Source organism: Falco peregrinus, chromosome 1, assembly GCF_023634155.1.
Source record: "Falco peregrinus isolate bFalPer1 chromosome 1, bFalPer1.pri, whole genome shotgun sequence".
NCBI classification, from domain to species: Eukaryota; Metazoa; Chordata; class Aves; order Falconiformes; family Falconidae; genus Falco; species Falco peregrinus.
In genome coordinates this window covers 10,105,617-10,120,454 of record NC_073721.1, presented here as the reverse complement: position 1 = coordinate 10,120,454, position 14,838 = coordinate 10,105,617, and the positions used below count along the sequence as shown (strand labels likewise).

Sequence of the window (14,838 nt, the reverse complement as noted above, 5' to 3'; positions counted from 1 at the left end):
AATTATACCATCAATACCTTTCACATCCTGGCCTTATTAAATGTTAATCATTCCTAAGCCTGTGGTCTGTTTAACAATCTCTCTTAATTAAAGCTGTATTTTGGGGGTTTATTAGAGCTAATTGATTGACCTAAGCCATTTCCATTTACTGTGATGAATTTCATTGCAGTTTGGGTAGCTGATTTCAGAAGCTGTAAAAGCAGTACACACTTCAGTTAACCAGCGCAGGCCAGCTACGGAGACCTTATGTAATTAAAATAAGCCCGTGACACTTCTGCCAGGTCACTAAAACAAGCTTCATCAACTATATACATCCATTCTCCACCTCACACAAGGAAGTCTTACCTGCCACCAAAACCTCCGCTTCCAGGATAATTGGGTCGCCCATACATGCCCTGCTGTATGTAGGGCTGAGTGGAGCCTGCCTTGGCGGAGAATTGTTGCTGCTGCCCAGCAAACTGAGGGGAATTGATTCCAGGGTTGCTGGTAGTCATCCCAGAAGCCATGGGATTTCCTGCTGGGTTCATAGGGTTGTTGGCATTTGCCATTGGATTTCCCAGCACCTGTGAGGAGAAACATGAGAGTAAGGGGTTGCACCTTGAACTACCTCGAGCAAATTAAGCTGATTTGCTGCAATCAATAAATTAAAATATCACCACCCTGTACTGTGAGCTCTAATGAGCATACACCTTGTTGATGTCTCCAAGAGTTCCTGATCTCTAATTATCCTTCACAGGAGATTTTTAACTAGATGGAACCCAAACTAACACACTTACGAAAAAAGTTATGATAAAGACCTAGTGGAATCATACTCTGTAGGTGACTAATTCATCCAATTAAGAGAAAGTACAAGCTTTTCCTTTTTTTTTCATGTAGGACTTTCAAAAAATGTTTAAAAAACTGAATTTGCAAATATGCGGTCCCACTGGTACACTGCAAAGGCTACTACAGATGCAAAAACTGTGAAATAAATTTCAGTGGCTTAACCGTGTTCTTGAATCTAACTCTCTCGCAAGCGTATAGAAGTCTGTCAGTTGTTTTTATTGCTTCTTAGAAAAAGAGAGTCCTCTGTTCTGTTTTTAAAAGGACTCTGTTTGCTTGTTTAAAGCATATTTTTTTTCCATTGAACCAAAATTGCTATGATTTCCATTGAGATGTTCATGGATCGCTTGCATGGAAATCTGTCTCCTACTTGGGAAGAAACTCAGTGGTCATGATCCCTACAGACGACCAAGTCATCAGCTCTGGGAATCTGTGAGAGGGAACTGGTGAGCCTGGCTCATTCCTTTCCCGCGGGGAGCATGAAGCCTTCAGAAAACCCTGTCACTCATTTCCATCTGCTCTGAAGAGCTACGACCAAGCTTCAGGTTCCAGAGTTTCACCCTTCCTTTGCAGTGATTCTGAAGAAGCATTTTCTTCTTTTTACTGAAGTACTTTTTTTCTTTCATTGCACATTCCCCTGAAGTACCATGAAGAGTTCAAGTTCTCCTGACAGAATAAAACTCTGAGTCTTCCCACCCAGCCCTTTTGCCTTTGTTAGCGTGAAAGATTTCCACAAGTAACTGTGTTTCCATTTTCTAGACAATGTATAGAACTATGTGTTTACTCAGGTGTTCCTCTCCCAGGTGGGGTATCTTTTTCTTTAAGGTGTTAAACAAGAAATCAACAATAATAAATGATGTTACAGAGCCTGTAACTGTTTCCTCTCTATTTTTTGAAGAAAGATGTTGCCACAACCAATGCTTACATAACTGCCATGTGAGTGATTTGGCCCCTGAATAATTTTATTTTTCAAATGGCTCAATCCAGAAAAAAATTGTTGTTAATTTTCTGACCAAAATGAGTAAGAAAAAAAAACCCACAGAAAATTTTGAATGGGATCTAATGTCACTTGATTTGAAAAAGGTACAAAAGACAGGTTAGATTTATGTACCATTTGCACTCACTATAGATGGTGATGTGTTTGGAGCACTTCACCTATGGTGTAAGAAAAGGCCAGTCTGTCTGAGAGCTTGATTTGTGCCACATCCCATGGAGAGCACACTATCACAAATAATTGGCATTTCCTTCTTTAAAGCTGCTTCTTTTTGTATAGCGTAATTCAATAGACATTGCAGAGGGAAAAAAAGAGCTAAGAGCAGAAAGAACCAAATGAAAATCCATTAAGTATGGTGATCACCTGGAAGCCAGGATCGTACGCTTTTCCTCCAATGCATATTGAAATATTTTTTGCAAAGTAAGACTGTGCAAGGAGCACAGCCTATAGCTGGTAGTTAGCACCTCAGCGTGGGGATAGACTTGGCACTGGATTTCACCAGCCCACAAGTATGACACAATCCCATGTAAAATCAACAATAATTGTCATTTGGTGAATCTAGCTAGAATCTTTATTTTTAATGAAAACAACTCTCAAATTCAATCTGAAATTCCCAAGATGTTTGGAATTACCCCAGAATCAAGCTTGCAGTGTTGAAACCACATAGTGAAAAAATACATGCTAAACCCAAGCCTGACATCTGCATGCAGCTGAAGGAGTAACTGACTCAAGCTCTTAGACACCTCCTTTCCGATGCCACTGAAGAGGACATGACTGGAAAAAAAAATGCACCAGGTACGACCCAGAGAACACAGACACTGTTACCGATCCCGAGCGGATTTTCCAAAAAGTTTTTGATTTTGAAACATTTGTGAAAACCCGTATCAAGAGGGGGGAGAGAGGATAAAACCCAGCTTACCTGGCTTTGAGAGGTGTTAGTCACACCCCATACTGTGGTGACCACTGATAAAGAGCCTGGAGGCTGGTTGGTATTTTGCTGCCAGGGAACAGAATCGTAAGGGAAAGACCCATCACTGCAAAAACAAATGTTTACGAGGGTGAGATTTTGGAAGTTTAAACAGTGGCAAGTTGCTGGTAGGGACAAAGGGATTAACACCTGACAGTACCTTAACTCTCCACTCCTCCTGCTATTAGGCTAGTACTCTCAGAGCCATGGTTTCTTTAATAGCAAGGTGATCATATCAAAACCATACAGAATTAACGAATTTCTTAACTACATTGAAGCGCAAGGCTTTTACCATAAAGGTCTGTTACCAGGGGAAGTAAAAATAAACTCAGGGGCAGAGTTTCAAACAAGGACACTGAGCAAGTTGCTCAGAAGCACTTATTTTTCGCAATCCATCTCAAGCTCTTCAACAGCCACTGCTTCAGCTGCCTTGTATCAATTCAATTAGATTTAGAGACCAGACTGCAGCTCCACTGTCTGCACCGGGTCCCCAAATGGCCAGAAAAGCCTTTAAAGGAATAGCAGTTCAACGTAATTTTCAAAAGTAAATTGAAATTCAGATAGTGTTCTACACGATGGATAAGCTGCATGCCAAAAACAGTATTAGCTGATCAGCATTCTAGAAAATCAACTGCAGATATACAACACATCTTTGAGATAAATATGTGGATGAAAGGATCGGGTTTTTCCATTAGCTTTGTCCACAGACACAAGCAAACATTTCTTACAGTTCTTTTCATACGAAAGCATCGGTGGCTTCAAAACAAACACAGGATAGGTACATATCTAGTGTAATTAATGAAATACATTAAATCCAGTGAAAGTACTATTAATCCCATAACTGTAAAATATATTCCACTTGAAATCTGCTTGTTCTCATACTATTAACTTGCAAATTAGTTTTCCATTTCCATATATGTACTTACTTACACATACTTCCTCATCTAGAGATATATATATACCATCTAATACACGCACGTATTGCTGTCTCATTTCAAACACCACTGACTTGTATTTTATGTCAAGAACAGGATTTTCACCTTGACTACCAGCTATCACTGGAATTCTGCACAGGGCTACCTTGCCTAAAGAATCCATACAGGTTCCATGAGGGCTTTATCCATGTTCTACAAAGCCTGCACCATGAAGTGCCACACAATTAACTCCTACAAGGCACGCTGAGACAACCAACCTGCTGAAGTGCTAAAAAGGGCTCTTTTTAGAGCTGGCTCTCCCATGCCCCCAGATAATGCCCCGGGCTTGGACCACTTCTTCTTTTTGTGCTATGAGCCAAACTCAAGGACCTTAGCCTGTTCATAACACACAGTGAAATCATTAAAAAACAGGAATTGCACTGCACAAGGTGCACACGCATGAGATAAAAACTGCCTGTGTCCCAAGTAACAAATAACCTAATGTGAGCAACAGCCAGTGTCCAAGGTAAAATGAAACAGTGAGTACGTTTTACAAAAAACTAAGTAATTTCAAACAAATTACACAAGGCTGTGCCAGCACAACAGCACTGTATTAGAACATAACTGTGAATTTGAACTGATCTATTTGTTTCAAAATACCCAAACTGAATTAAGCAATAGAATCACACACACAAAAAAATTAATTAAATTAGGGAAAAGACTAATTTCCCCTAACAAATAATTAGAGAAAATTAATGGAAAATAGTAATTCTCTGTAAGATGCTTGACATGTAACGTCTATGTCGACAGTATCCATATAAAACAACGTGTTAATAACGGCATATTTAACCGTGCAATCAGTAAGTCCTCCTAGCCCATTTTTCTTTAACATATTTTCTCTTAGAAGGCTGAAAACCTTGCCCCTCTCATTCAGAGGCTCAGACAATGGCTTCAGTGACTAATATTTGCAAGTGACGCAACGCTTCGGCAAGTCCCCTCCACCAGCATGCAGACAAACGATGACTAACCCAGAATTTGCGACTGCTATTAAGCCTTCCTCTTTCTTCCTGCTCTGAATGATGCCTCCTACTTTACTTCCTTCTCTGACTGTTTTTGATGATGTCTGCTCTGTGATTTGTTTGGATATTTATGGCACATATGGGTGTTTGCATACTTCAATGACTATAAAGAAGCTCTCTCCATGACACAAGCAGTGAAAGGACTCACTGCAGCCATTCCTCACTATTCCCCGCTGATGTGTTGTGGACAGGTAATAAAACCTGAGGGACAAGGCAAATACTCTGCAAGTGTATGAGTAAATAAGATGGGTAGTGATAGGCAGGAATCAAACCACAGAGTCACTGAAGGTTCTTCTAATGCAAATATGCTGTACGATTTGTACACACACTCAAAACTTTTGAGCTAGCAATGCCTTAGCCTACTGTTATGAAGTTATAACTTATTCTTCACTTTCTTTGCCTCCAAAGCATGGTTCTCTTAGCTGTTCCTCTCCTTTGCAGTACACAGAAGAGATTTCAGGTGTTACTTGTCCATACTTTCCAATGGTAGAGTCAGAAGATTTGTTCAGTGGAAGGTTGCACTGGGTTCTCAAAGGTTATTTAATCATTTAATCTAATTACAAAGCAGAGTATATCACTCCATTTTTACTGTATTAGTTAAAAATGGGTGACACCTCAAGAAACCATTACTGTTGACATACAGTGAAAGCTTTCAATACAGGACCCAGCATAACACCTGAAAGCCAGAAGAACAGCAGGTACAGATTTGCTGAGAAATTTGTTGTGCACACTGAACCAGATGACTACCACATCACCCAACACAGGACTCAGCTTTAAATTGCAGACTACGTTCGTATCAGAAATTACGGCGACATCTAAATACTGGCGTGCCTTGCAGAACATCAACATACCCCTTAATATACACCCACTGCGCCAGACCTCACTTCACTCAAATGTCACTGTAGTTACCCCAATAAGAAATACGCAGCATCCTCGGGGTTTGTGTTCTCCAGCATGATACGCTGGCCCATCACCAATTACACGCATGTTGGAGTATGACTTTTGCCATACTGGATACAATAACCACCCTTCCTCCATGGCATGAAGGCTTCTTTAGTTTCAAACAGTAGGAGATGCTGGAACATGTACCGCTCAACTACAGGATTATTTATCCCTCCACTTCGCTCTTTCAACTTGCATTTCTGTCCTTAGACAACCCAAAGGAATACTCCTACCATCAAAGGAAAATCCATGTAAGTACCGTAATGAAACGTGACCAATCCAATTCTCATTTGCAAAAGAGCAGTGGCTTTCCGCTGTTACTATACAGAGCTGCGAATTATCCCAAAATCCCTTTCTTTAAACTTGAAAATGGCAGCCAATAGAGAAAGAAGCTTCCACCTCTCCAGCCACAGCAAATGCTGCCCATGACATTGTTCCTGTTCAACGGTACAAGGGTAATTAAGTCTCTCACTACACCCTGGAGGGCAGTGAGTCAGTTTGGGCTCAGCTGGAGTCCACTAAAAGTGTATTGACTAAATTTATAATAGTGTTAATGAACCTATACATACTACTGGCCAGCATTAAAGGCCAAACAGCAGAGGAAGCCATAGAGCAAAGAAGAGATGGAGGGAAATTACTTCTCAAACTATGATGTAGTGAAACTGCAATCAAGCAATAATGAGGAAGGATTTCTTAGCTGCTGGCAAATGTACTGAAACCACCAGTAATACAACACTCATGCCAGAGAGGTACATCAGTACTTAGGTCTACACAGCTTTTCTTAATCCCAGCACTAGGAAAACAGAACCAGTCAGATATCCAGATATCCAGCCTCCTTGGAATAGTTACAGACTTCATGTCAGATGCAGACAGTTAGTTCTAATAAAAGTTGCTTAATAAAAAGCGACATCCATATAATAAATTAATACTAGCGAACCACTGTAATTTATCCATGGATTGTGGCATTATTTGAACATGCTGTATTTTAAATATGTTTATGTTGTCATTAATGCAATTGTGTGTGTATCTGATACTCTATTTACATGCCTTCATCGACTGAGGAAGGAGAGATTCACATGGTTTAGTGAAGCACACGTCCTCCTAAAGCAGTGGTACTTTATGTGTGGTGGAGCAGGATAAATACTGGAATTACGCCTTCCCGGTGATTTTCCACAACCCTTGTTGAGAAAGCCAGGTGTCTAAACCACTACCTTTAGAAAACATCCATCTCCATTTTAAACGCTGAAAATCTATCAACTACTACCGAAAAGCACCAGATGTTAGCTTTCCCCCCAAAAAACCTTTCACTGCAAGCCTGGGCATCAAGCTTCTCACAACTGGGCTTTCAGCGGCTAGCTTCTGTTGCTAGCCCTCAAGCCAGCTTTACAGTTTTGCAGGGGTCTTTAATGTTTCTGAAGCACAGTCATGCCACCTGACTGGTACCTGACACACCGAGTCCACAGAGGCCTTTAAATCTACTGACTCTATCAAACTTCTTCAGCCGACACCAAGATGTGCAGGTAACTGCCAGCGTAACACTGACTGTCATTTCTCCCCTGTTTTCTTTTGTCACTCATGGACACCCAGAGAGGAGAGCATCTGATGACAAGGAGAGGTGTCAGAGATCTGCCCAGGCCAAACACTCTGCAGTTACACAGGGTCACAAATCAGAACGGCCCAAATACAGCCCAAACCCGAGGTCCCTGACCTGCTCTTGCTCGCTGGCAGCTCTGTGCGGGCACCTTGCTCTGCCTCTGCAGCTGCCTCCCGGCGCCTGTACTCGGGTGCCCAGCACCCCGCGGCTGTATTCTTGGTTGGAGCCTCTAGGTGACACTACTTTAATACAAACTAAAACATAACAATTCCCAAACAAGGCTCCCTGCTCCAGCCTCACCCCTCTTTCGCCCCTAAAACCTCACCCGCCTGCAGGGGAGAAATGTCACAAACCCCATGACCAGAGCAGGAAACAAAGCCCTGGGTGACGGCAGCACCAACACGTGTGTTTCATGCCTGTACTGCCCCACAAGTCAGGCAGCTTAGCTTCCCTCGGTCAGGTTTAGGTTTTGGTTTATTTGGTTTTCTCGAATGAACACCACTCACATAGCTTTAATTATTAATACGGACTCAGTTAGCAATCCTTGATGAGGGCACCAACATAAACTTATTTTAAGCACGCTTTTATTTCAGAAAAGGATCGTTCTGCATGGTGCAGTGCAAATACTGAATTTGAACCGCTTTTCTGGTGTTTTCATGTTATGGAACAGGCGGGAATTTCACCACATTTTTATAATTTTCTTATCACTACAAACAAAACCTTTTTTTAAAAGCAAAATCACAAACCACATGGAACACTGTTAGCCCTTTCCTGTAACACTAAAATGCTCCAGGAAGGACTTCACCTTATTTTTTCCCAATTCAATAAACTAGGAATCCTTGACAATCTACTCATAAAGAACAGATCAAATGGTTTTCTATATTTTTTTTTTTAAATAAATTTCTAGTAAAATTTCCACTGAAAATATCCTTGGCCTTGACTGCTAATTTGAAAAAAAAACAATGTGACACCTGAAAGCCAAAAAATCTGTTTCCACTTACTGGCAATCAGTAAAATTTCAGAGACATGCTTTTGTTTTCTTCTTTAAAACCCCAGACATTTAGAAGGAAAGAAGTGACTTCTCATTTGTCATTGAGATTTTTTTTCAGGGGACCAAACCGGTGCCTCACCAGCTGAGACACATGCACCATCTTCCTAAGTCTAAAGGGCTTGGCCAAAGTGTTTCAACTTAAAACACTTAAAATTAGTTTTCAGTCGTGTTAACAGATATTAAAAACACATTACTACTAAAAAATTTGCATAACACAAAATTTAACCAAGCTATCCCTTGACTTTTTGTGCTGTGTTTTCCATAGACAGTGCTCTACACAATCCATCCTCAGCTCACGCAGAGAAACATGGCAGAGCAGGGAGCCAGCCATGCAGAAAGGACACGAAGACCGCTTACAGTCAGCAAGGCAATACAAAGACATATTGTAAAGAAAATAAGTTATCTACCTCTGTACATCCCACACCGCCATGAAGCAAACTAAAAGCCAATGTTGTGTAAGGCGTTTACATTAAAGATGAGGAAAAAAAGAACGTCATGTAGTAAGTTTGTACACTAGTACCGGCTCTAGATGGCTAGCAGGAATTTACTTTTGACTGATACCGCTGGGGAGACGCACACCTTCCTCAAATGCATTCCTCTACTTAGTATTACTAGTTGAAGAATTTTAAATTGTACTGGCGTACACTAAGGCTCCATCATGTTTTTCACTAAACAAACACGTAACACAGAGCCCCATCCAAATCACTAGGTGTTTTTACGTAACCCAAAAGTGAAAAAAGCCAGTTTGGAAGCATTCTGCAAGACTTTATTTCCCTCTACTTCTTAATGGCATGATGCCAGATATTCAGAGCTTACAGGAAAAATATACCACTCCAAAAATTATCCCCCTACAATTTCCCAAGTCTGTTGTTTCCCTCCGCTCTTTCCAACTGGATGAATACATTCTCCAACCCTTTGGAAAGCTCTGATTCTCCCAAATCCAAATGCATGGAAGATCCATACCTGGTCCTTCCCTACCAAGAAAGAATTACCTCAGGCGTTGTTTCAGAACTGGATGTTGCCTGCACCAGGCTATGAGCGATGTTATCTGAAGAGGAAGACTGAAAGTGGTCAGAAATTTCCTAACTCACTGTAAAAAGAAAGGCGACTCTTTTCTGGGAAACCGTTGGAAAACACAGAAGCATTCTGACCCCGTTCTAGGTGAGCAGATGCAGGTGAAGCCATCAAAAGGTGAAAGCAGCAAACCATTTATCAGCTCGGTGGCTTGGACGGCACCTGCAGCTAGCAGGTGGCTATCACCCCCTGCCTCTGCTCTTTTAAATATCACCACACGCGTTTACAATAACCATTCATGCAGCCACACACATACGAACAATCCAGCCGCTCGCGTGGAGACTGAGATGGCAAAATCGAGCCGGCAGTTCAGCAGGTAATACACAGTACCTCGGAAGCTGAAAGCCCTTAACTTTTTCTTTATAGTCCTGACAAGGCCTGTGAGGCCTGGATGACTTATGACTGCACAAGGTGGGAACGCTGCCTTCCATTTCGCATTGGGTTGCTACAGGTCAGGCTGTGACATGCTTGCTCCTGCTTCTTGGCACCTTACTCTACACACAAGCTCATCAGTTAGAGCCATGCCTGCAAAGTACCACGCTGCCGCTCAGCAAGAGTTAGAGCATCTGAATCTAACCCCTGAAATCAGAAAAAAATCATCGGGCCAAATAATTACATTAATTCCAAAGTTTCTGAACCTGCAGGCACCTGCACCCTCCTGCATACACACAGAGTCCTGCTATGTTACAGATTTCACATATGTCCACGCACACGTGTGTGCGTGCACGCAGACAAAGATACAGAGATAACACAACTTATTTCTGTCCATGTGGAAAAAACGATCACAGCTATGCAGGTAAGAAATAAAATGCTACTGAGCCCCGCTCCCGCCTCAGAAGCAGCAGAAGGGGCCACCATCGTCTGACATTATGGGACTACAGCATCCATCCGATCAAAGGAAAAAAGATTAAAGCATCACACCCCGTTCTATTGTCACACACGTAGACCATGCAACGCATTACTACAGCCCAGATTACAGTTACAAAATCCACCGGTAACAGCCCTGTTATTAACATGCCACCTGTTACCTTTTTCAAAATGCTGAAATTATCTTATGATCGTTTTCAGCTTGACAAATGCAGTTTAATCTTTATTGCATCTCAGCACAGACCTGCTTCATCCATGTCTTATTTATCTCACGTGTGTCGGAATGCAACCCCAAGCCCTCAGTCCCCCCCTGCCACCAGGCATTCCTTCTGCTCTGCTTTATCAATATACCTGGGTTTCCATATCCGACTGCTCCTTTACAATAAAAAACACACCCACCCAGTATTCTACCATTGCCTGTTGCCTTGGTAATCCAAATGCCTGGGTACTCGCTGATTATCGGCGAATGAGACTCGCATTGTTCACACCGCAGCGCGTCTGCTATGTTAATGTGAGATAATGGCAGCCAGAAGACTCCTTTTGTTCCCAGCTTTGCTGTTTATTCATAGTGCCTGGAGGTCAGCGACTGCTACAACAACCGGGGAAGGCACGGCTGAAAGCGTGAGCAGATTCCACTTCTGCTTTTGCCTCTGAGACAGGGGGAAACACCAGCAGCCCCGCACAGCGAGAAGGGCACCGGGAGCTCTGCAGTCTGACTCACGCAAGGTGTAGCAGGCGGCTCGGAGGAAGATTTGATGGACTTGCACTTCCGAGATTTTAGATGAAGCTGATTTACGCTCCCCGACAACAGCGAAAAGCGCTTTCTTCGAGAGGCGCGGCGGGGAGGGCGGCGCGGGGGCTGCGCGGCACCACCGCAACTTGCTGGAAGCCAGCGGGGCTGGGGGCGCCGGGGCTGGCCGGGGAGCGGCGGGCAGGGGCAGGGGCAGGGGCAGGGCGGCCGGCAGCGCCCGGGGCCAGGGAGCCGCGGGTACCACCGGGCCGGGCCGGGCGCGCCGGGGGGCAGCCGCTGCCGAGCAGCCCCTCGCCATGCGGCAGCCGCGGCGGGGCAGAGCTGGCCACCGGCAGGGCTGGGCGACCCGGGCTGGGCTGGGCTGGGCAGGGCAGGGGGAGCCCGGCTGGGCTTAGGGCATCCCGGGCAGGGCTACCCCCGGGCAGGGCTCAGGGCAGCCCGGGTAAGTGACGCGGCCGGTGAGGGCCGGCTGCGCTCCATGGCACATACGGGGCAGGGTCTGCGAGAAACGTCTCCCCGAGCCGCCTCCGACACTCTGCCTGTCAAAGTTGTTTGGAAATGCTGTTGCTGACACGGTGACACGGGCAAACAAACCATCACATCGTATCTCCCCTGACGTGGTAAGTGGGAACGGAGAGCATCAACAGACTGTGGTACCTTCCCCGCATTCTCAGCTTGGTGGAGATGACATGCAAGAAGGTGCCCCGGCTGGTGTGCTATTCCTCATTCCTGGAACAGCCCCTTCGCGGGCAGAAGCCACCGGTTCCTGCTAAAGGCACTGTCAGTGCCTAAATTCCTGTCCCCGACCCTCCGCATAGGTTGCTGATGTGCTCTCTCTGTCTATCGAGCTGGCTTTGTTGTCATCTGTAGCGAAAGCCAGTCAGGAATTTCTTAGCAAGAATTTCTAACCCGTTTAATTTTAGGGAAACCATTAGAAAAGCCCTCCATCCCTGCAAATAGTAATGACTATTTCCTTTTCTTCCCACTGTGATACCAGAGACTTGAGAACCCAAGTGTATCGGAATGGCAGGAATAAAAAAAGACAAAACCGTGTATTGGGAATTCACTTCTTTTGTAATCTACTCACAGGGAAATCCTGTGGAGGCTCACATTTTCTTCTAAGTGAATGCATGACAGATACGTGTAAAAAGGCATCAAGAAAAATCCTAGGTTTTAGACGAAATACACATCTCTGCTCCTGTTGCCAAATTATCCCAAAAGAACAAAAATCCTTTAAAAAGGCAAGGTATTTGCCATCATTTATGCCAGTAATTTTGGGTTTTTTTTCCACTCCACTGAAAATTGAAAACGTCGCCAGACTGTAAAACTCCCTCCCTGCTTAGAAGCCATGTCACCTCCTGGCAGGCAGGCTGGAGCGCGATGCTAACAGCATCAGCACCCAGCACCCAGCTCCTCACAGCGAACTCACCCTGTGCTGAACCATGGGCTGTCCCTCTGCCAGCCCTTCTGTGCCTGGAAAGGACTGCTAAACCTCACACGTGGACCTGACGCTGTGGTGGCTGCAGGGTACCGACTTAGTTCTGATGTTCCGTATTCCAAAGGTACTCAATCCGGTTAAAAGACTCCTGATGATTTTAATGAGTCTTGCATCAAAGAGCTAGGCAAAGTACAGCTTTCAGTGTCACCGCGCAGTTATGCTGACAGTCAAAATTGGTAAAAACTAGGGGTGTTGCCACAGCTGAATGATTTTTAACTCCATGCCATCAGAATGAGTTGGTTTCATTGAGAACAAGTGACAGGGAATCTTCCTAACACTGGAAGAGGAAAATCACCTAGACTCAGCACAAACCATCTGCTTTTGAGAGCATGTAAAGAGCATGATACTGTTGCGACTATCACAAACAGTAAATTGCAATCAATTAGACATTTTCAGGAACTGGATGATCAGTAAGGCCCAAACATGAGAATGACAGCTGTCTTTTCAAAGGTGTTAGTTACCTTATTTTAAAAACCAGCATAGGCAGGGCAAAGCCCAAGGTCAGATTTTGCCTTAGTCAGCAGACATACCTTAAATAACATTTGCCTAATCTGTATCAGGGTTTTTTAAAGTATCAGCTGACACTTTTTAATTAAAAAAATATAAAAAATTACAAAACAAAACCCTAAACCTTTTTATCTAGTATATACAACACTTACAGGAAAAAATTTTGAGTACATAGCATTTACATGTACTTATCAGAAAAAAAATATAACAGTATAGTAGTTTGCGTTGCTACATACTGTTACTGCAATGGCACTCACTTTGCCACTCTGATCAATACTGAAGAGCTCTCTTTTCATATCCATGCAAGGTGCTGTACACACAATAAGAGATGATCCTTATTCTATACCTTTTCCCAAGAACATGACAAATATATATTTGAAGAGAAGTTAAGCTGCCCATTACTGTTTTCAAAGATCAAGTCTCAGATTCTCTTGTCACCACAAGAACTGACCACAAACTCAACTCACCTAAAATTAAATGCAGATTTTTCACATGAAAATATTATGGGTTTAATTATTAACAGCTATTGGTTACATATTACCAGTTTTCAACTACAGAATATTAATAATTTGCTTTTAGCTTCAAACTTCTTTCAAGGTTTTCTTCTACCTCCTCCCTGTATGTGCTAAAACGTGCATCAGTGTTCTCACTTGGAGGACAAGATGGGCAAACAAGTCTTGGGACAGTACTTTTGAGCAATTAGTTTTGTCTTAACAATGCTTAAAGCATCAGGGGCCTTAATACTGTTCTGAACAAATCCTGACCATTTATTTTTTTAAAAGAAATAGCACTTCTGCAGAATTTTTGGATTCTGAACTTCTATTTTCTCCTGATGGTGGATTTTAACATTTCTTGACAGAAAGGAAGAGAAGAAAAAGGGAGGCTGCCCTTGCAACATCAGGACTACTACAGATTGCTTTACTGGGTATATTCTCTTATATTAGGATTTACCATCAGTCCCTAACTGTATATATTTCACAACTTCACAAACAGAAAGATGAAAAGGCTTTAAAACAATCTTATTTTTCACGAAAGAGTTTTGAATTCCTTTGCAAAGATTGTTCCTGTATGCCACAACCACATGCAGTAAGGAAGTGATCCCTGACTTCAAACTGATGTATAAAACACATGCAACATTCTCGTTTTCGTAGAAGTGTGCATAGGCTGCACCTGACCTTTCACTTCAATCTTTTCTCTTATCCAAACATTTTAAATGTCTTTAATCACTATTGGTCAAAACTGCCTATGATGGCAAAACTGAAGAGGCAGCAACCTTTGCAGAAACTCTGACACTGTTTTTACTGGTACGTTATAGCCGGATCACTCCTGACTCTTACCAGACGATGTGAGAGCCAGTCCTAACCACACAGTGACAATCCTGACACCAGAATTGCCATTCTTTTCTAGGAGCTCCTATCACTGTTGAAAGTTCAGCTCTTTGTAAAGTTTAAATTGGAAGAAAAAAGGGACCCCTGTACAGCAAGTTTAACCAATAAAAGGTATTTATGATGACTGCCTGAACATAAAACAGTAATGACAATAAATAAAGCACCTACTGTACTATTGAATTACTACTTAATTTGATCTACTATTTAATTTTCTCAAAACCTCTGGCACTAAGTAATTTGTGATGAAAATAATTTTATCTTCATATTTTTCATCAATCTTGACTGCCCTATACAGCCATTGCTGCCCTTTGGTCACTAACTGCAACACAGCCAGCAATTAATAAAGACGACCAAAATCTGGCGCAAGAAAGGACACAGTGAGAACCCAAG

The 14,838-nt window shown here is 42.9% G+C and overlaps 1 protein-coding gene across 10 annotated transcripts in view; it reads right to left on the bottom strand.

The window, feature by feature from the left end:
- The window catches only part of ZMIZ1 (zinc finger MIZ-type containing 1), a 307,342-nt gene that overhangs the window by 34,982 nt on the left and 257,522 nt on the right, over positions 1–14,838 (bottom strand). For all 10 annotated transcript variants that reach the window (XM_055798721.1, XM_055798767.1, XM_055798747.1 and 7 more), the window contains 2 exons: positions 2,736–2,850; positions 346–563 (listed from right to left, as the gene is read on the bottom strand). In XM_055798721.1, the coding sequence (XP_055654696.1) occupies positions 346–563; positions 2,736–2,850 (333 nt within the window). The remainder of the gene's footprint in view (positions 1–345; positions 564–2,735; positions 2,851–14,838) is intronic.